General features: G+C 37.6%; 1 protein-coding gene across 1 annotated transcript in view; it reads left to right on the top strand.

Annotated features, from left to right (window-relative positions):
- ERICH3 (glutamate rich 3) overlaps positions 1 to 22,807 on the top strand; it is an 85,086-nt gene that overhangs the window by 37,242 nt on the left and 25,037 nt on the right. The window contains exons 9-11 of the mRNA XM_068537547.1: positions 6,006 to 6,192; positions 11,417 to 11,718; positions 16,516 to 16,749. Of these exons, the coding sequence (XP_068393648.1) occupies positions 6,006 to 6,192; positions 11,417 to 11,718; positions 16,516 to 16,749 (723 nt within the window). The remainder of the gene's footprint in view (positions 1 to 6,005; positions 6,193 to 11,416; positions 11,719 to 16,515; positions 16,750 to 22,807) is intronic.

Below are 22,807 nucleotides of genomic sequence, written 5' to 3'. Positions count from 1 at the left end.
ATTAGCTACAGTCTCAAATTGGAGTTAACATAATGAAACTTTTCCTGGGTCTTAGATCATGCTTTAATCAATAGAGTTCATATAAAATGGCTATTTGACTGCTGGGAAATGTGGCACATACAGATGAAAAAAGAACAAGGCTTAGCTGAATGATTTTCTGGGAGTACACTCTGTGATAAGATTGCAAAACCAAAGGTTACGGGAGAATGTTACTTGGCTAAGTGTTAGTTTGCATGCATATTGATCCCAGAATTGACTTTTTCTTATGTCATTGGACAGTCTTGAATAATAGGTTGGAATGGGGACTGAAGTAATTGAATCCTGTCCCCACAATAGTTTTGTCTCAGCTTGCCCTTGATTGCCATGAAAGTAATCGTTCAAAATTGAAAAGTTGGGTGGCTCAGAGTTGACTTGTGGTTCAGCAATCTTAGCAATTTAGCTGGACTGAAAAGAATCTACCCTTTTTACAAATCAAATCTGTGCATGATTCAGTGAAATGTGAATAGGTTTTTAGAAGATTTCTGTTTTAAAAAAAGGGCCTTTAAATTTAGGATTGGAGCGGTAAACTCCTTAAAAATGTAGCATTCATTAATTTCTCTTGCTTTTGGATGAGAATAACAATACAATTAATTATTTGGGAACATGGCAAGTGCATCTTTTATTATCATAGTGATTCATGATGTGTTGCAGTTTGATTTTAGACATCAGGCCACAGATCGATTGTTTATTATGTACACCTATGAAGTCGCGGAATATTTCTGCTACTTGTAAAGAGTACAGTTCTTCACAGGCAGTTTTATTTATCATTTATCCTTTCAAACAAGGCAGATGTTGGCCTCCTGGGTTCATGTGGATATGAAGAACAAAGTAACTTTTTTCTGGCTCTCTTATAATTCCTTTTCTGCCCCATTTTCTTGTATTTCCATAACCTGATCCTGTTGTACCTATTTGTGCATTCCTCACTACTTCTTCACAAACACAGCGGCTGCTTCACCAGCCCCTTGCCTCCTGCCTCCTCCCCAACCCCCCCGCCCCGCCCCACATTGTTATCTTGTCTTTTCCTGTGCTCTTTTCTTTGTCTGCAATAGGACAAAGGATTTTAAATTCAATATCATATTTTAAGTTCAAACCGTATCCATCTTTTAAGATTCAGATTAAGACTGTGAAGCTTACCCAACTGACTTTTATTCCATTTTATCCCTCTCTTTTGATGACAATGGCTCTTAACACCTAAAACCAAAGCATTTCATTGTACCTTGACTTACATTAACTGTTTTTTTCTTTTTCTATTACTCTTTATCATATATTGATTTTTTTAGTTGTTAAAAATAGGTGTAACTTACAATCCATAAAATTCACCCACTGTAAGTGTACAATTCACTGATTTTTAGGAATTTTATAAGGTTGTACAGCCATTATCACAGTTTTAGAACATCTCCATCACTTCAAAAAGTTCCTTTGAGCTCACTCTTTGGCAATTAATCTTCACTGTCATAGCCAGCCCTAGGGCACCATTGATCTGCTTTCAGGCTCTACAGATTTGCCTTCTATGGACATTTCTTGTAAATGAAATCATACAATAGGTAGTATTTTGTGTCTTGCTTCTTTCACTTAGCATAGTGTTTTTAAGAATCATCCATTTGTAGCATCTGTCAATAGTTGCTCTCTTATAGCTGAGAATACATTCCGTTACATGGATATACCACATTTTATTCGTCTACTCCAGTTGATGGATATTTGTATTGTTTCCTGTTTGGGACTATTATAAGTCATGCTGTAATGAATATACAAAGACAAATTTTTTTTGTGTAGACATCAGTTGTCATTTCTCTTGAGCAGCTTCCTAGGAGTGGGTGTGATGGCTTTTGCATCCTGAGAATGGGTCATACCCTTTCCAGTTTCTTTGTGTCTTTTGATATTTTTGCTGAAAACTGGACAATTTAGATCATCTATTAGAGCAACTATGGATTCTGAATTCCCACTTTCCCTCTGGAAGGTTATTCTTGGGTTTTTTATTTGTTTGTTTGTTTAGTAGCTTATCTAGAACAAATCTGTGAAATTCATGTCCCCTCTCCTTGGTATACAGCCAGTGGTGTCTCTGCTTAGATTTTTTTTTTGTTCTGTTTTTACTTTTTAGGCTAATCTCTTAGGGTTGTCTCTGTGTTTTCATAGTTTAGTGATCATTCAGTGATTTGTCAGAGGTCGTGTTCAAGCACTTTGAGCCAGTATAGCCTCCGTCTTCTGCCAGTGAATCTGTTTGTAGGTTTATTAGTTTCCTGGGACTGACATAACAAATGTCCCCAAATATGGTGGCTTAAAACAACAGAAATTTATTGTATTACGTTCTGGAGGCCAGAAGTCTAAAATTAAGGTCTTAGCAGGGCCATGCTCCCTCTGAAAGCTGAAGGGGAGAATCTTTCCTTGCCTCTTCCCACTTCCGGTGATTCCCAGAAATCCTTGGTGTTTCATGGCATGTAGTTCCATCACTTCAACCTGTGCTTATCCTCCCATGTTATTCTTCTTTGTGTATCTGTGTGTGTATCCTCTCCTCTTCCTATAAGGATATCAGTCATTGGATTTAGGACAAAACAAATCCTGGATAATCTCATCTTGATCCTTCCCTGATTATATCTACAAAGACCCTATTTCAAAATAAGGTCACATTCTGAAGTTCTGGGTGGTCATGAATTTTTGGAGGGCAATATTCAACACACTATAGTGGGTTCAGGAGTACATTCAAAGTTCAGGCAGTTTTCAAATCTGTTCCAACTTTTATTTTCCACCAGGATCTAATGTTTCCTTTGTACACAGGTGCAAGCTTGCAATAAGACAGGGATGTGTGAATAAGTTGGGCCAACTCCAATCCATGTTGCTTCCAGTTAGCTGGAGATGTGCAGAAAGCTTATCGAATGTGTCTATGACTGCCTTATTGCCTGTATCTCCCTGTTAAATTCCTGGCTAGTCCACTGACCTGTTGCTTGCCCTAATTAGAACTACAGTCTCAGGCTAGCAGAACCTCTGACCTTCCCTGTCAGTTTGCTCTGAGATTGCTGCTTATTACTAGTGATGCCACTGACCAAGGTTTTTTTTTTTTGTGTTCTGCTCCAAATCAAGTCGGCCTCTACTGACAGTGAAGCCGCTAGTTACCTATGGCCTGCCCTTCCCTTCTAGAACTGCAGTGGCAGGAGAGGGCAATGGGAGCAGCCCTAGGCAAGAATGCCACAGATTCCCACTGTTCATACCAAAAGTTCAGTACTTTTTCATGAAAAACTGCTGCTCAGTTTGTTCTAAGTCTTTGGTCCATTTTCAGAGACAAAATTTTAAGGGAAGAGGATTTGGTGACCTTACTCTAGAAGTCTGGTACATTGATTTTTGTCTCTCCTGCTAAATTATAACTTCTTGAGGGAGGAGAACACGTTTGATATTTCTTCAGTATTTTTATGTCTCTTTAGTGCCTAAAACAGTGCTACCACTGTCAGTCAACAATGAATAACTACATTTTACAAATATTATAGGATGCTTTCTAATAGTGCCCATTATAATCTTTAAGACTGCTCTGTGAAGTGGGTAAACTGGGTCACCCCCTCCACTCCACTTCCTCACCCACTCTCCCTGCCATCCTCATTTTATAGATGAGAATCCTGAAATGCAACAAAGTTAAATGTCTCATCAAGGCACACTCAACTAATAAGTGAAGAACTGGGACATGGAACAAAATCTTCTGATTTCTGGCCTATAATCTTTCCACTACTCCATGCAGAAACCACGAAGTCAGGGTTGGGAAGTGTCACTAAATTTTAAAATATAAAATTACAAAATAAGGGGCTTCCCTGGTAGCGCAGTGGTTGAGAGTCTGCCTGCCAATGCAGGGGACACGGGTTCGAGCCCTGGTCTGGGAAGATCCCACATGCCGCGGAGCAACTAGGCCCGTGAGCCACAACTACTGAGCCTGCGCGTCTGGAGCCTGTGCTCCGCAATGGGAGAGGCCACGACAGTGTGAGGCCGGCGCACCGCGATGAAGAGTGGCCCCCGCTCGCCGCAACTGGGGAAGGCCCTCGCACAGAAGCGAAGACCCAACACAGCCATAAATAAATTAATTAATTAATGTATTTAAAAAAAAAAAAAAAAAAAACTCTTCCCTGAAACCCATTAGGGAGTCTGGGACTTTAAAAAAAAAAAAAAAAAATTACAAAATAAGTAACAAGGGACCAAAGGTAGAGGGTGTCAATTCTTGTTCAATAAGTTTGAAAAACAATGGAAGAAATGAAATAATATATGGATGTGCTCTCCAACCATGTGGGTACCAAATAGAAGGGCAGTCATGCCCAAGAGTTGTTCTCCTGTGCCCATTCTCAGCATTTCCTTGACTCTACTCTCTTCCTGGGCTGGGTCCTTAGGGAGTTAAGGGGTGTGATGCTGCAGCAGAATGGATCATATTACATGAATGTCTCATTCAAGTTTCTGTAATAAGAGCAGTCAAACTAGCTTTCTAGTTACCACTTAAAAAGTCCATATATAAAGACAAGTGGATTTTAATATCTATTGTATCTTAGTTTCCCCAGACACTAACTTGCCAATGTTCTCTTTCCTATTTTGTTTAATTTCACATCACAAATACTAAGGTATAAATGATGGAATTACCTTTTTAATAAGTCTATTCTTTAGTATAAGTTGCATCTGATTGAGATGTTTTAGGGGCATAATATGGTATATACACTGTATTTCTAGATGACTATGAAAGAATGAGTTAAAATAATGATTCACTAATTATTTATTGGAGGCCTCCTGTGCCATTGTCCTGGGATCTGGGGAAATGAAATTTAAATTCTCATGGACTTCACAAACATGCAGGGCAGCAAACATCTAGATCAAGGTTCTCAAAGTGTGGTCCCTGGGCCAGCAGCATAAGCATCACCTGGCAACTTGATAAAAATGCAAATTCTTGTGCCCTATGGGATCAGAAACTCTGGGGTGAGGCCCAGAAATCTATGTTTTCATAAGCTTTTCAGGTGATTCTGATGCACACTAAAACTTGAGAACCACTGGTGTAGCCATATTTTAATAATAAGTGTAACAATAGGAAATATTGCAAAAGAGAGGCAAAAATTATCAAGCCTATTATTGGTAGAAGTGGAAGAGTCCAGGGAGGCTTATTGTAGGAAGTAACATTAGAAGTGTCATGAGAAGCAGGTTTCTGAGTCACTCTGTAGAATAGAGTTTCTCAGAATTGGGTTTTGGGATGTATAGGGGGAGACTTCTTCAAAAAGCATTATAGAGACTTGAAATGATTAAAAATTGTTAATTGCAAGCAGTGGTTCTTAACTTATTGGTGAGACTTTTGGGTGGGTTGGGGATCAAGAAGGGGTCTCAAATCTAGGCAGAACTGAGAATGGATTGAAGATGGAATAATTCTGCCTCATCCATACATGTATCAGGATGTTTCAAGTCACGACTAAAGATAAAAATTTATTTAAAGGCATTACTGAGTAAAAAAATAGTCATATAAAAGCATTACTGAGCTCACAGCAGCCTTTTGTTATGTACTTTATTGCTAGATAACATAGCAAGATAGAGGCGTGGAATCTAGAGAGATGTTTGGATTCAAACACTAACTCTCCCACTTACTGTATGATTTTGGCTGAATTACTGAACTCTAAACCTAAATTTCTGCATTATGGAAACTAATGATGGTAATATTTCCACTTCATATGGTTGTTGAGAAATAACACACCCAAGGTAATTAGGCATAATGCCTGGCCATATTAAACGCTCATATAATTTTAGGTTTTATTATTTTATTACAAGTCAAAGAGTTTTATAATGCCTTGGAGTATTTATTATATATATAAGTAATAGAATGTGTTTTTGTGATTAAAAAATTGTCCTCAGGTTAAAAAGGAGATCTAGAAAATAATATTGTACTTATATAACAGAAAAATGTGATTTAAAACATGTTAGTTCAAAGTCAGTTGCTTTCACTAATGTATTTCCTTTTTAAATTCCAGAGACCTTTCAGTTTATTTCCAAAAGGCACCATGGTTTCCCCTTCAGTCTCACCTTTTTCCTGAACGGGATACAGGTGAACAGGTTAAGTTCCTGCTGTGAATATAAGCATCGAAAAGGTTCCAGACTTGGAGGCAAACGAGGCTACTTTGGGTTTGTGTGTGTCGAGAGATCATCTCCTTGCTACAAGTATGGAAACAAATGTCCTTTGGTAGAGGGCAAGTTTTGCTACATTTTTCTTTGTATGCTTTTACTGATGTATTTCTCAGCACAATTTGTTAAGAATCATATCAATGTAGATGAGCCTAAAATACCTAAGTTAAAGGTTGTTTATCACAACAACCTGTGTGCTGCATTTAAAATTATAAGATATCAAGTAGATTTCCAGATGTATTATATAGTGGACATAAAAGCTGGTGGTGTTTCAAATTCTGTTTCTTTTCTACCTGTTCCTTTCCTCATAATGCTTTAAGTTCTGTCTCTAAAGGGAAGGAGAGAGGCTTTTCCCCCCTCATTCCTCGTAGTAATTTATTTTGGGCTGAGCTCCAGAGCATGTGTCAAGCATCTGGCTTATATAGTTGCATATTGTAGGTTTTGCATGATAGAGGTGTACCTGCGTTATCGTGTAGTCCAATGATCACTCTCATGCCCCTAATTTCAATCTCAGACATAAAAAAATACATGATAAAAGGTCAGTTTTGACTATTATTCATCAGTTTTCATATTGGACATTCTGTTTGTAGTCAGGAAATCTTCTTGCAGGCTTTGCTTAATTTTTTCCTGAAAGTACTCATGGAGAATTGACTCTGTGCCAAGCTAGAACATGGCAGTGAACCAACCAAAGAACCTGACCCATGGAGTGCCTTCTGACAGGGGAAGTGAAAATAATATACCAATAAAGCCATGCCAGTATACCAATAATACACCAACCAATTAGTGTATAATAGATGGTAATAAGTGTGATGAACGCAAAACAGGGTAAGGGAGATATAAGGAACGAGGGGGGACAAGGGTCAGAAGGCAGTATTATTTTATGTAGGATGGTCAGTAAAGCCCTCTCTGATGTCTTTCGAGCAGAAACCAGAAAAAAATGTCTCCTTTTTCAAATAGGTTTTCAGGTAGAGGAAAAGCATATACAAAGGGTGTGAGACAGGATTATGCTTGGTGTATGTAAACTAGTGTGATCAGAGCAAAAGTGAGAAAGGGACAGTGATAGAAGATGTCACTGTCAGAGAGACAGTGGAGTCAAGTCACGTAGAGTCCTATGGTCATTGCAAAGACTTTGACTTTTATTCTGAGAGGGATGGGAAGCCTCTCAGGTAGGTTTAGAGCAATGGCCTGTCATGATCTGATAGTAGCTCCTATGGGAAAAATAAAATAGAGAGGGTGGGGGGAAGGGTGGAAACTACTTTAATCCAGAGGAGAGAGAGTGGTAGGAAGAGTTACAAGTGATTAGGTTCTAGACGTATTTTGAAGGTGGGGTTTACAGGATTTATTGATGGATTGGATGCAGGGCATGAGATAAAGAGCAGAGTCAGAGATGATTGAAAAGTTTTTAACCTGAACAACTGGAAAGATGCCCAGTTAACATGGGAAAGACTGTGGAAGATGCAGCTTTGGGAGTGGAGACATCTATGAGATATGCAAGTAGAAATGTTGAGTAGGCGGTTGGATCTGTGAATCTGGGGTCTGGTGAGAGGTCCAGGCTGGAGATATATAAATTTGAGAATTGTTTACATATGGATGGCGTTTAGAGTCATAAGATGGGATGAGACTGCTTAAGAACGGAACGCAGTAAGAGAAGATGCCTGAGTAATAAGCTCTGGTCACTTTGTTCAAAGGTGAGGAAGATAAAGAGGAACCAGGAAAAACCTAGGAAGGAAGGCCAGTGATTAGACAGAGAACCCAGAGAAAGCAGTGTCCTGGAAATGAACAAAATGTTTCAAGAATAAGGCATAATCACCTGGGTCGAAGGTGTGGCTAGGTGAAGCAAAATGAAAATTCAGGATTGAGCATGATTATTTGGTAATGTGTTGGTTATTGGTGATCTTGGCACAAGTTGCTATTGTGGAGTGGTAGGAATGCAGTCTTGTTTGGAGTGGGTTTAAGAAATAATTGGAGAAGAGCTAAAGCAAGAGATGACAGATAGCTCTTATTAAAGAGTTTTGCTCTAAAGGATGGAAATTGGGTGGCAGCCAGGAGGGAGGATGTAGAGGCCCAAGGGGGCTTATTACTTTTTAAGATGGGAGATGTTATAATATGGTTATAAGCTGATAGGTAGGGTTGATACCCTAGGGGGGAAAAACATATTGATCAGGCGTGACAGAGAGAGAGAAATTGCTGGGGCAAAGTGCTAGAGTAGACTAGAGGAGATGGGATCTAGGGCTCAAATGGAGGTGTTAGCCTTAGATGAGAGGAAGCATTCTTCTGTAGTAACAGGAAGAAAGATGACATATAGGGCAGAGAGAGATGCAAGTTGGTGGCTGTGTTGGGATCAACTGGAAGTTCTCTGCTGATTATTTCTATTTTCCAGTCAAAGAGTGATTGGAGCCTTAACCTCAGCTGATTATGAAGCTAACAAAAAATTGAAAACCAGTGTTTTATGAGAACTGTGCATTTTAGTTGAGGGTAATAGAACTTACTCTTAAACATCACGACAATTTTGTTCTTATTATTTGAAAACTTCAAAGAAAGAAGCTAGAGGGAACCAAGCGAAATCATATAAAGAATTGTACAGAAACTAGTTAAGTGTTGAAAGGAGAGTAGATGCCATCCATCAGATTTCGGCACTGATTATTAAGCCTCGATAGAAAGTGTTTAGGACCAAACATTTTATAGCTTGCATTTATACAGCAATTCCCAAGGAGTGCAATGTGTTCACACATGGATGATTGTATACGAACTCATTAGCTTTCCTGGGAGTTAAACAAATGACTTGCCCACATATATGGAGAACACATATTTGACTTGGAACAGAAAAGCAACCTCAGGTAGGTCCTAAATATACCTGGGCCTTCCTGCTGCATTGCCCTAGACCATTCACTGTCCCACTTGCTAGAAGACTCTTTCACACCTCTTCTCTCTTAAGGAGGAAAGATTTAGAAATTTTTTGAGTTACCTGTTTAAGGTCCTTAGAAAACAAGAAAAGCTTAGCAGTGTTCACTTCCAAAGTATGGAGGTTCCACACCTGTATCCATCCCTCAATCATGGGAACTATTTGAAGAGTCATGGTAGTTACTTTCAGTTGCTAAAGTGAAACACAGGAAAAAGAATTGCCTAGCCAAGAGAACGAAGACTGCTTTGAGCTTTAGTAGTGAGAATCAACACCTCAAATCATACTCAGAAGTCAAATAGGTAGTCACTGACGAGGAGCACAGATGTTACCCACTTTGTTTGCCTAATTCCCTTAAGCAGATGGGCAATAAAAAGTCTGTGCTTGCAGTAGGGAGGCATCAAAGCCTGTACACAGTCACAACATAAACTAAAAGTAACAGCATATCAGAGGCTCCAAATCAATATATTTGGTGTTGCCATTGATAAGGGAAGAATAGCTTGAACAGAAGGAATGCTAGTAATCATAGTCTCTGAAGATTCATGACACCTTTATTTTCAAGGAAAGCAGTGTGCTACGTATATCATCATTATAGTCAAGAAATAATTTATCATGCTTAATATGGCTGAGGAAAGTATGTTCTTATTATCCCATTTTTCACAGCCTGATAGTTACTTTGAGTGCATATCCTTTTAGCTTTATTTTATGGGGAGATAGTGAAAGGATAAGTGATATAACTAAGTTCTCATATTTACTTGTTGGGAGAATGAATTAAGATCAACTCCTATGCTATTGCTAGTCTAGGGATGGCTGAAATTCAGTGATATCTTCAGTTTAAGAAATTGCCATTGGATTTGATTCACGTAGAGGCAATTTTCAGATTTTACATATTGTTTCTATTCTTCCTGGACTGGAAAGTCTTGACTGCATTCTGACCCCACTCTAATTGACCCAGTTCCCCAGTAGTTGTGTGACATGGAGAGAAGGGGATGTGTGAAGTTCTAGAGGAGGAGTGGGGAGACTGGTAACTGCCAGACACCTCTTTTCAGGTCAGGGATTGTCTCTAGGCCTTGGTGAAAACTTCTCCACGTTATGTTAGTCTTTGTGAGGAGAGTGTGAGTACTTGCCCTGGTGGTAAGCCCAGCAGTGTAACATTTGTCTGTGTAACTAGTCATCTGAGAAGGCTATACCTGTAATCTAATAATATGGGTGTACTTCAATGGGAGGTGGCAGAGTCTGGCAGTCCTGAGCTGAAAGCCAGCTTTATCACTAACCTGCTGGGTGAACTTGGGCAAGTCATGGACTCCTTGAAGCCTCAGTCTCCTCATTTGTAAAGTGATGATGATAGTTCTTAAGTTATTGGTCTGTAGGGGAATATATCATATAAGATCATGTATATAAAGTACCCAGCAAAGAGACTGGCACAGAAGGAGTGCTTGATACTCTTATTATCATAATCATTATTTTTATTAATGTATGTATTATAGTTATTGGAATTCCTATTTTGATATTAACTTGAGAGATAGGATAAAAGCTATAGAAGAATTTATTAATGTTACTTTTGTTATAACTGATTTTTTAAAATATTTTTTAACGTCTTAAGACATTCAGATCATTTGCTGGCTCACCAGATTTGACTTAGAATGACTTTATGACCTCTATAGATTATTGCCATTTTCAAAAAACAAAAGCTTATTGCCAGGAAAAATCACCAAAAGATTGTGGTACAGGTTTCAAAAGGCCATTCTAAAAACAATAATGACAGTTCTGTTAAAATAAGCATTCAGGCTCCTGAAGTGTTTATTTAAAGGGCACAAAAATATTTAACTGATTGTGTTTCTTAAAAAATCAATCATAATTATTTAGAGTCAATTTTGTATGTCTTTCTGTTGTTGTGTTGTTGGAATAATAAATTATCAAAGACCGAATGACATCTTTCTTCTGATAATTTTTATCTCAGCTTCCTTTTATTGATAAACCTGAATGTTCTTTTATCACATAATTCTAATATGAAGACTTAAATTACCTATCTATCTATCTATCTATCTATCATCTCTGTTATAAGGCCAAATATATACTTTAAGGCACAAAGTTTAGTTTGAGACTATAGTTCATTGTTGTTAAGTTGCTTTCTTTTCTTGTGTATTACTGTGGGTAAAACTGTTAAGAATTGTGTTTATTTACAAGATTTTGGTATTAATAAGGAGAAAGTAGTTTATTTTAATTAACTATGTGTACTATGATAAATATGTTTCTTGTAACATTCCTTACTGGAATAAGAGAAGTGATCTAAAGATCTTTGCAGTTCCATTGTGCTATATATAAAGGTTAATCAACACTTTATGTTAATGTTTTTCCTAGGTGCATTATAGCAATGGGCCTTGACAAAAAAACAACTTCACCAAAACCTAGGAAGGAAAAGAGTATTGAGAGAAGAGAGGGATTGATGAAGGGTGAGGGGAAACTGAGGAAGGATAGAGAGTACCTGATACCAAGAAAGAGAGAGATGGAGGGGAGCAAAACCTCAGCTTCAGCCATTTTTTCAGCTCAAGAGCTACATACAGGGATCGGCGAAGTGAGAACTGCTGTCGAAGAAATGGAACGTAAAGAAAAGCCAGGACAAGAAGTCTGGGAAGATGACCAAGAAAACATATTTAAATATGGTAATGAGTAACACTGGGTTCTTTTGCTGTTGCGTGGTCGTTTTGTTTGACTTTACAATGTGATTATAAAAATTTGCAAAAATATCCATTAAATGTTGTTACTCAGTTTTGATCTTCAGGCAACTGTGTTGCAGGTGAGGAATCCCTGACCACCTTCTCAACTGTTTTGCAAGGAGTTCTGTGTGGCCTGTCTTAGAGGAGGGCAGCCTAACTCCAGGGGGTTGAAGGTGCTTGGAGGAGGAGGCGGGAAAGGAGAGTTTGCGTCTGCGTGAGCCAGAGGCTCTGTTCACTTATGCAGGGAGAGACCATTTCACCAAACAGAATTTTGCCTGTTTTTTTCACTATTTGATGTACTTGCTTTGGTGAAACTGATGCTTTGGCATCAGGTAGGAACAACCTATATGATTATATAGTGATAGAGTATTCCATAACTGAAAACATTTGATGTAGGTCTGGGGTCCTGGAGCTTGTCTGCATTTCTTGTTTTCTTGTTCTTCCTTTCCCTCCCCTCCTGTCCCTTCCCCTCCCTTCCCCTCACTCTCCTCTCCTTCCTCTTCATCTTCTTCCTCCTCATCCTTCTCCTCTGCCTCCTTCTCCTCCTTTCTTTCCCCCCTCTAACCGCATACACACACTCATATATATATATATATATATATATGTCTCCTATATCTCCTTACCTTATATATATACATACCCTCACCTTTTGATGTAGTAGATATTATTACTCTCTCTATTTTAAGAAAATGAGGCTCAGACATACAGAGAGAAAGTAGCAGAACTAGGATTCATACTGTAGGAAAGGAAAAACTGTTTTCCCTCTACCCATCTTAGGTTCATTAACTGTATCCTTGTAAATGAAACTGACAAAAGAGATGAAAAAGGGAAAACAAGCAAAAGTTTATTAGCAGGTGCATCGTGCATACGTATGGGAACACTCAGCTGAGTTAACTCAAGGGGGTGGTTGGAACTTGGGCTTATATGGCATCTTAATAAAAGAAAAATACATTTTTTTCAAGAAGTGACAAGGCAAAGGAAAAGGACATTGAGCTTCCAGGGGCAACAAATTGTGGGAAGGCAAATATTATGTGGAAACTAATGGTAGATAAGGGCTAGTTCTAGTGAAGTTTGTTATGTTGATTCCTCTGGTGCCATCTCTGGGCTGCTAAGGATCAGAGTTGTCTCCTATGATTAACTTTTGTCCTTCCTGGGAGAGAGGGGAGGGGAGACACCTTCAAAAATGTATGTCCTGCTTTTAGGGAAATGGGGGGAGGGCAGAGAGCTTCTCTTCTATTTACTACTTCTCAATTGCCTTCAGCTCAAAATAAACCTTATGCCCAAGTGGCATAGTTTGGGGTGGCATACTCTGCTACCCTTTAATACTCAGGCTTGTCTAATTCCAAAGCCCAAACTTTCAAACAGTGTACATGTAACCTCCTCTTCTGTACAAGCTATCCTTGATGTTACCTGGTTGTGAGTGATATGTCCAAAGAATCAGAAAAGGGGAGCTGCCTGAGTGTCCCTCTTGCACCCAGGAGACAAAGCCTGGATTAGAGGAGTGCTAGCCATTGGCTGGGATGAGTGTGGAAGGGCTGGTATCAGGAAAGGGGCATCTCCTAGGTCTCTTCTTCCCCACCGTCTCTAGTCGCTGTCCAACAGTTTCAGAAATCCAAGCGAATAATTACAGAGTTGTTTCAGCATTGGACTTTATATCTGTTTATTACTGAAATAGTGTGACTATCTAAAAAAGATTTCACTCCTAACACTTTGACCCAGCTTACCTCTCTCCATGATCCTTTCTAGTCTTTATTCTTATCTTAAACTGAAAATTTAAAAATATCTGTAGATAACAATAGCAACAGCAGAGAAATTAACAAATGGGATGTGTTTTCATGTGTCTTAACTTTCACAACATACAGGTATGTTTATTTAGGCCATGTTAATTTCTGTATTTCTTTTTCTTAAACCAACATGGCCCGTGCTATGAGTAGCATACTTTATGACTATAAAACAGCTTTTCCCAAGATCTTTCTTCTGTGTTGGCTCCTTAATGGACTTTAAATGCCCATTTCCATTTAAAAAAAGAAGAAACAGCGGAGCAAGGCTTCAGCTCTCTGTAGAACAGCCGCTGATGGTCAGGGGCAGCAAGAAGCCTGTGTGGAGGTCAGCCAGGGAGAGCTGCGGAGGGATTGATGTTGACCTCGCATTGACTTGCTTCCTCATTAGTGGGGATGGTAAACAACAAGCTAATTACATTCTCTGGAAGAAGAAAGATGAGATGGGGAAACAGAAGAAATTATGAAAAGGGATCCGGAAAGCATGCCACTAGTTCATTCATATTGAAAACGCGAGTAGATGAGACAAAGGAGGTGTGCTCTGAGCTGTGATGCTGATGCAGTGCTCCTGGTTAACAGAAGGCTAATATTTAAATGTGATGATAGAACAAAGCCAGGGCAGCCTTGAATTTCCTGTTTTGAGAGAAAACACTGAAGCTCCTGCCAAATAGGATTCAGGGACTGTTCTTGTGGTTCACTACATGCTCCTTCAATTTTATGGTCTGCTTCGATAATATAACTGCAATTGTATCCTAATTGTGGACACTTGTACGATTCTGATTTTAATCAGGTGCCTCCATTAAAGTTTATGGCTGTCAATAAAGCACATATTGTGTGTGATTTCTCCTATTCTATGACCAGCTCTCTCCACCCCCAATCAATCATGATTACTACTAATCTCTAACGTTTATTAGGAGCCTACTGTCCTTGGCACTATACTAAGCATATTTTAGGGATTATTGCTTTTAATAGTCCCCATGGCTTTGTGAGGCAGGTACCACCCATATCATAGGTGAAAAAACTGAAGCTTAAAGATGTTGAGCAAACTGACAGGTCACACAGCTGTGTTTTAACTGGTACTTGGACACGTGACAGCCTGACTCCAAAACCCTCATGTTTCACCACGCTGTAATACTGTTGATGGACTTGCAGCAATTTACTCATGTACTGTCTGGCCCCTGCTTATCTTGTGACCAGCAGCAAATATCTCTTGTTTCTAATGTGTTTCTCTGTGTGTGTGTATTCTGTGGCTAACTTCAACCACTCCTAGGAAGGCTTCCACAATCTCCAAATGACTTTCCACCCTTGTTTGACTCTATTCCACTTATCTGACACTATTTCACATAATTAATCATGAGTCCTATATAAAAATCTACAGCAATTGAGCCCAATAGTTTTAAAACTGACATTACTGAGGGTCATGTATAAAAACTATTCTAACATGAGTACAGTATTTCTTGTGTACCTACGTCTTATTTCCTCAACAAAAATTGGAGATTCCTTGATGGGCAGGGGTTGTGTTACTGTAATGTCTTTTATCTTGCAATTTTAGCCTCTTCCAAATAGAAGGGTGTCAATAAAGGCTTATTGATTGGCAGCTGACTAGACCAAGTGAGAAGCTATCCCATTACTTGGCCTGAAATATTTGAATCAAAATATTTGTTTTTATGAGCATGTCCTGTTTCCATTACGCAATATAAATTAATTTTTTCAACTTCTTCCTTATTTTATAATTTTGTCCTACTGATTCGCATTTCTCTTTCTCCATATTAAATCTCTTTCATGAAAACATTCTCGTGATGAGTTCTCTTCTTTTGCCTTTTCTCGTTACAGTTTCTGATCTCACTTTTCTTCTCACATCGCCCTCATACCTTCTCTGCATTAACAGAGCTTTCTTCATATGCACAGGGCATGCATTTCTAAATGAAGTTTCTTTCATTGTGGCAGAGTGGACAGCTCTCAAGTAATTACCCGAAAGGCCCCCACTGCTGGAGAAGAAACCAGACTATCTAAAAACTAAAACACACAAAATAGGGAAAACTTTATTTTTCCTGTAATTTTTATTTTAAGAGCTAATTGTTTGTTTGCTTAATTGGTTCTGCATGAAATCCTTTTGCTCTCTATCCTTGGCATGTTGTCACTTCAAGATTTTTAGTTTTTGGTGGAAGAAAAAGGGGAACAATTAAATATGAAAGGTGAAAAATTATAACCACAAGGGACAGATGGCGTTTATCTGATGTGACAGTTTCCTTTTTCTGCTACAGATGTGTTACACTTCTGAAGAAATGAAGCAAATTCATGACTGTGACAGGAATATTCTATTTTATAAGAATTTTTATACTTGGAATGTAATTATTTTATTGATCGTAGGGATGAATAATGCATATGATTTCAGTTCTGGCCCAGGTACAGAATCCTTCATAATGCCTTTTCTTGATGTCCATTTGGTTCTCTCAAAGAATGTGCTATTCACAGTGTTACTTCTCAGGGCCTTTGGACTTGATTAATTGAATTTTTTCCACTTCACTATTCATTAACTTGATATCCAAATATTTTGAACATTCTTCCTATAAAATATGGCCTCACTGGGTCTCCAAATTAACTTTCATTATTATAATCCTGTTCTCTTCATTTTTAATTTATTTCTAATTTATTGTTTTCTATCAAGTTCTTCTCTTGTTCATTTTGGTTATTGTAGATGATGATGTCCATTTGTAAATGAGCTTTTATTAGGTTTCAGGCTTGTCATCTGGAACTTCATTTCTTTACTGCTCTTGTGTATGTAACTGATTGCAATCTTTGATCATTTGCTATTAGTTTTCCATGTTCACTAACTGTGTGAAAGGGAAGTGAAGAAAGGCCCAGAGAGGAGAGGATAATGGAGTCAAAGTTCTCATTAAAGTGAAATGGGTTAAGTATTAGGGATTCTATTTTCATTCTCATAGTGGAGCTTTTCTTTCCTCAGAATATGAAGAAGATTTTGAAGCAGATGAGGAGAAACAAGATGAGAAAGCTAATGAAGGACAGGCTGATGATCAAATGAATGGAATGCCAAAGTCACCCTCAGATGATGAAAAAGATCTTTTAGACCCTGAAAAGGAGAGTGAAACCTCGTTGTGGAAGGCATCAGATGCTGATGACAATGTGAAAGATGAGGTTGATGGATGCTCTGAGAATGAATTGGAAGAGGATAAACATGGCAAGTTGATTAGCTTATCATTTGACATAGGCTGTTTAGCAAGTATACTCACTACTTTTCTTTTCCTTATATTTAATGAGATAATCCTCTTTAAGAGACTGTTTAGAACCTGGTTCCCTAACCGGAGGATGCTGATCAACCCCTCTTCCATAGATATCCAAATTATGGAGTCATTCTTCAATCCTTTCTCTTTCTTTAGTTTGCTGGGATTTTTCAGCAGGGTGTCAGGTGAAGCTTGTAGTGACACATCTTCTGTTTACTTAGAAAGTTGCTACCTTTTTTTAATCTCAAACTATCTCTTCTTATATACACACACATATACACCATTTTTGTGGCTTTGGAAAATGAAAAGTAGCTCCCATTCAATTAAAGGAAAAGTTGAAAATTCCTCCCTTATGTTCATTTTTTTTTCTTAACTTACCTTGAACGCAGATGCTGGCATATTAGTTTATGGAAGGATTATTGCTCTTGGCAAAGCTTCCCCCTTATAGTCTTCAAACCTAAAATGACTCTGAATGTTCACAGGGAAAATACAGAGCTTTTCTGGTAGATAAAGAAACTCTCATTATCTGAGGCATACCTTAAATTTTTAAGACCTTTTTAAACACCTTAAATTACCAAAATAATGTCCAAAGAAGGAACATATTTCTGGCTTTGTCTCATGAAAGGGTTTGGCCAAGGCTATGTGGGTCTTAGTAAATAAAATATCTTCCCTGGTACATTCTGGGCATTTATCAGTGATAATAATAACCCTGTCTTATATTTAAGTATGTGTATGTCTTTGTACTTTGCTTTAGACTAGAGAATGAGGTAACATTATGATGACTTTTTGAATTGCTGTCAATTTTCCCCATTCATTTCACCTCTCAAATTTCTTTCTGTATAAAATCTCAAAATTTTGAATTCAAGGAATACATAGGGATTATACAAAATAAGAGTAAATTAAGTAATAAAGTAATCACAAGAACAAATATTTAGTTTGTAGTTCTATTCTGTTCAAGAACAAATTCAAGCAAACCTATTCTAAAATTGCATGCAGACATATGCAAGGCAATAAAATAAAGAACAGAAATTATTTAGAGTAAGAAAGAAGATAATTTTACTAGGAACTGCACATGAGACCATGACTATGCTTGAACTAAAAATTTAATCCTGAACTTCCTGACAGTCAGAGTAAAGAGTGAAGCACAGTGTGAAAAATTAGAGTGATTTTCACTTTCAATATATTTGAAAACAAGTTTTGCTGCCATTTTATTAGAGTTGAAAGAACTACTCTATATTAATGATCTAGCATTGAGAATTTTTTGTAAAGTCTTAAATTAGGTTTTTTCTTTAATTTCTCAAGTTACATTTTATGTTTCTAGGCATGCCAAAACATAGCTTTTTACCCTCATTTTGAATGTGAATATTGGATTTAAGTTTATATTCCTCTATGACATAGAAAAAGTTAAAGAAGTCTATGGAAAAGTGATGTCACCTGAATCAAATTTTAAAGAAACTATACAAGTGACTTGGACCCGGAAAAAGATTGAAAGTGTGTTTGCATATAAATATAACCGGTTCAGAACAAAGAAAGACTCAGTTTTTAATTTCTTCAATAATTGTGGTGAATTATGAAGTATTGATTTCACAAAGGGTCAATACATTATTTCAATATATGGTAATCTGGGGATTATTTCTGTAATGCATAATCAACTTGCTTTCTTGGGATCAAATGGATTTTTTTCCAAGATAGAGTAATTTTTTCTGTTTAAGCAGACAAGGATGTAGGCAGTACTTGGATCTTACTTCGAGGGAAGGCTTTAGTCATCTAGACCTGTAATTACTGAATAACTGATAGTGATAGGTCAACATTAACACTGAATATTACTTGCATTTAAATAACTGGAATCTTATGTTTAAAAAGGTATCCTATAGGTACTGTTCATTAAGACTATTTTGTGCTAAGTGCTGTGCTAAATATTTTACATGAATTATCTGATTTACTTCAAACAACCTTATAAAAAAGCAGGTACTTTTAATCTCCATTTCACAAGTAAAGAAACGTGGAAATGATGAGATTGAGTAACTCACACAGCCAGAAACTGGTGGAGCCAAGACGCAAAATTCAGAGCCTGGATTTTGGAGAAAAACAATATAACATTTCTCCAAATCAGCCAATATCCACTTATCTGAAATTAAAGCAAGTCGCCCCAATAAAAGGATTTTGTTTCCTTAAGAATGTACGTTTTAGAGGCATTTACCTTGAGCTCTTCATCTTATCCTATTTTTTAGCCTCTGTTGTTTGTTTTTTTTTACTTTTAAACGGAGGAAATTAAAATGGACATTTTCTAATTTTACCCAAATTTACCTCTCTCCTTCCTGGATGGACTCCTCCAATCCACTCCCAGGTCTTTTGCTCGTTTCCAGTTCATCCCCTTTCTCTTCCATGAGACTCTCCTACTTCGGCAGCCTTCACTGAGCTCTTTATTTTATGAAACTCTATCATTCAGTAGTTCATTTTTCACTCATTGCTTCATGTGTGTTAAAATTTTGCCCCTCAAACTAATTACACAATTTAATAACACAAAAATTAATTATACTACAAAAGCTAGGACTGTATGTTGTCTTTGTTATTCCTCACAGAGGTAATTTCCTAAAGATATTTTGTGAATATTAAGCAGTTACTTGATTAACACCAAGAATACTAAAATACTTTTGTTAGTGCCATGATATCTAGTTACATTTATACTATATGATTATTACTGGAATTTTATTAAAAACATTGTATAGAGTTAGCTGCATTATGTAGATATAGAACATATAATATTTTAAATAGATGTGTAATGAAAGCTATCAGAACATATAAAATCTAGTCCACAATGTTGGGAAACTTAAGAGCCAAAAATTAAACTGGCTATTTTATTTTGTTTTTTCAATAACGATGTTATTAAATAGTCCTTTTTAAGAGCTCCTTTGCATCCTTGGTATTTACATTAAAACTTAGCCATTATTCTGAAGTAAAATTTCATTGCTTACTACTCTTTCTTTCCTCCACCACCAGGCTCCTTTATTTTCCATCCCTTTATTTTGATAACCTGACCCTGTGTTATTCAAAAACATGCTTTTTAGCATGAGGAGTATCAGAATTAGATATTTCATCCAGCAAACAAGAAATGTGCATTAAAAATGATAATGACATGATAGATTCCTTGGAACACTCTATTGAAAAGCCAGACAGCACTTCATCTTCAAAAGTGTAAGAGGCATATTGTGACCACTGAATCCTAGACACTGGCACATCCTTTTTATTGACATGATTAAGAATCTCGCTGTTAGTGTTTGGATGTGTTTCATTTGAACCTGCCTGCACCTGTTCCCAGAGGGCAAACAATTGCCCAGGCTGTCACTCTTGTGACAAGTCGGCCCCATTTAAACTGCCAGTGAACAATTGCATCGGCCCGCCTTGATGAATACACTGTGCTGAACAGCCTGCAAGTGATGGAGTGCCAGGGACTGCGTGCCCACTAAGAGAGGACCCTGCTTTACGAATGATGTGTGAGACTTCCCATCGTTTAAAAAGAATGACAGCTTCCTTTTCTCTGTGCTTGTGTTGGCAACCCCAGGAGCTAATTCACCAGTAGAAAATATATTGTCATAGATGAATGTTATAAAGTTGAGGGGAAAAGTGTCATGTTGCTGAGAATAGACTTTTAGGGACAGTTTGGATGATAGTACCTATGAGTAAGAGGTAAAGACTAAGTAGCTCCTTATGAGAAAGAGAACGGTGGGGGGGGGAACGGGGGGGAGAGAGAGAGAGAGAGAGAGAGAGAGAGAGAATCTGTTCCCAGAATACAAAGAAAAGCACATAAGAATTAAAGAGAAATTTTTTTCTAGTAAGAAAGATAGTATTTTACTTGTGCTATTTTTCAGTCTGTTGAAGAGGTAGGCCTTAAAGACTTTGAAAATCTCAGAATCACAAAAATATTCTGTTTACTTGATTTACTGACTTCCAGTATCTCACTCTTCCTTTCTGGGCCTGACTGTGGGCTTGAAGAGACGCATATGAGGGAAGCCTGCTCCTTCTGTGTTGAAACTGTACATGCTAGGAAACCACGCTCTGTGGACTTCAGTGTCACTTGACTCCTTCTCGGACCAGAGAGGGTTAGGGGAAGATTGTAGGCAGCTTTTGGCTAGAATCTATGTCTGTGATTTTTTGCATGATTAGCCACACTTTAGTTTTCCTTAATTGTAAGAATTCCTCAATTCATCTTCACTTTTGGATTGTTGAAGTAGGAAGTCATGGCTTTCAGGTGAATACTTAAATGCAGCATCGTCTTTTAGTTCACATAAAATACTTTTCTATGAGGTATTTCTCTACAGTTTTGAATCTGCCCTGTACATAGTGATGGCACTACTGAGGCACTCAATAAAATCTTGTGAAATGCGTGGCTGGTTGACTAGATTAATGGACAATTGTAAAAAGATTTAAGCAGCAAAATGTGATACATGATTTGATTATATTCCAGTGTTTTAAGTATTTAGAAAATCCAGTTAAAGGTAAATAAGGAGGAACTTTTAAGCTTTCTTCTTCTCCTCCTGCTATATCTGCATTTACTTTAGATATTTATCCTTACAAAGTAATGTATATATTTGTCTCATTGGTAAATTGATAATGAATTACCAGTATGAGGACATATGTTCTCCCTTACACCAAATAGCTAGTTACTGTTCATGGATGGAATTCAATGACTTCTGCTTCTATTGTCATTAAGCATACACTCATTTGATGGTATTTATTGAGTTCAAACCACTTGTCTGATCAGGTATTATTGTACATGAAAATATTGACCAAACCACAGTATCTAATATAAATATGAACAGATTTTGGTGAACTCATGAGTATAATCTACAACTGTTAATATAAGGAATAGTAGGACATAAGAATTCATATGTCAAGGCTAATTTGAAGAAAATAGGTGTGACACTTATGCAGATTTTTCTGGGAAACCTTGGACCAAGGAATGGGAAAGAGACATAATTTGTGTTAGAGCTCAGAGTAGTATTGGGTCCACTGGGTTGGGATACATGGTGTGTTATTGGAGTGATCTAAATTTTTAACTGAATTTTCATATTTGAGTTTGTGAACTTAAATCGAGGTGTCTATATGGGCTTCAAGCTAGTAAGCTAAAAACAAAGTAGTTAAAATCAGGACATTAGTGGAGGAAATAATGAATTTAAACTGTAGTAAAACAATGCATCATGCTAGAGGGTGAAGGAATGATTGAAAACTGAGGTCAGGACTTGTCATTGGTTCAAAACAAACTATGTAGCTACGGATTACAATAAGAGTATAACAGCTTCTGAGAGAGCTACCCATGGTCACTGTTAAGAGAATGAACAAATACCTTAATAAATATGTGTAGTTGATTTATTGTGCTCATGCCAAAGGAAGCAATGTCTGTCTAGAGTGTGTAATCTCTATGGAAGCAGGGACCTGGCCTGCTTTTTTCTCCATTGTGTCCTCAATACCAGAACATTGCCTGACACATAGGATGTGCTCAATGTGCGTTTAGTGAATGAATGAATCTCTGTAAGTCGCTAGGAAGATGGAGGACAACTCAGGACCTCAGTTACGAGGAGAGAGAGCAGAGTTCATCCTGAATTTGCTGGCCTGGTGCTGACTATGGATGTGTGTGTGTGTGGTTGGTACCTTTGGTCAGGTGTATATCAAATTGACTAGGCAGGCAGTGCAAACAGTGGAGATTACTGACACATATATAGTAGAATATGTAAAACTATTTTCCATTTGTCATCCTGGGGTGGTAACAGTGGAAATTTAGCTAAGAGAAGCAATAGTGGGTTCATGACAGTGGGTGCCCTCTGTTTGAAGGCCTTTTGGCAGGTAGAGTGGTCTTGGTTTTAATACAGTGGGTCATTACAAAAGAAGTATTTTACAAAAATTGCTCCTTTATAGCTAATGGACATTGGGTATTATTTAACTTCTGTGGGCCTTACTTTCTAGACCTAGAAAAAGAAGATAACTAACTACTCCATTGGATTAAATGAGATGTTTGTA

The sequence above is a fragment of the Eschrichtius robustus genome, chromosome 3, assembly GCF_028021215.1.
Source record: "Eschrichtius robustus isolate mEscRob2 chromosome 3, mEscRob2.pri, whole genome shotgun sequence".
NCBI lineage: Eukaryota > Metazoa > Chordata > Mammalia > Artiodactyla > Eschrichtiidae > Eschrichtius > Eschrichtius robustus.
The sequence above is the reverse complement of the archived record's forward strand: the minus strand, read 5'-3'. Positions and strand labels throughout refer to the sequence as shown.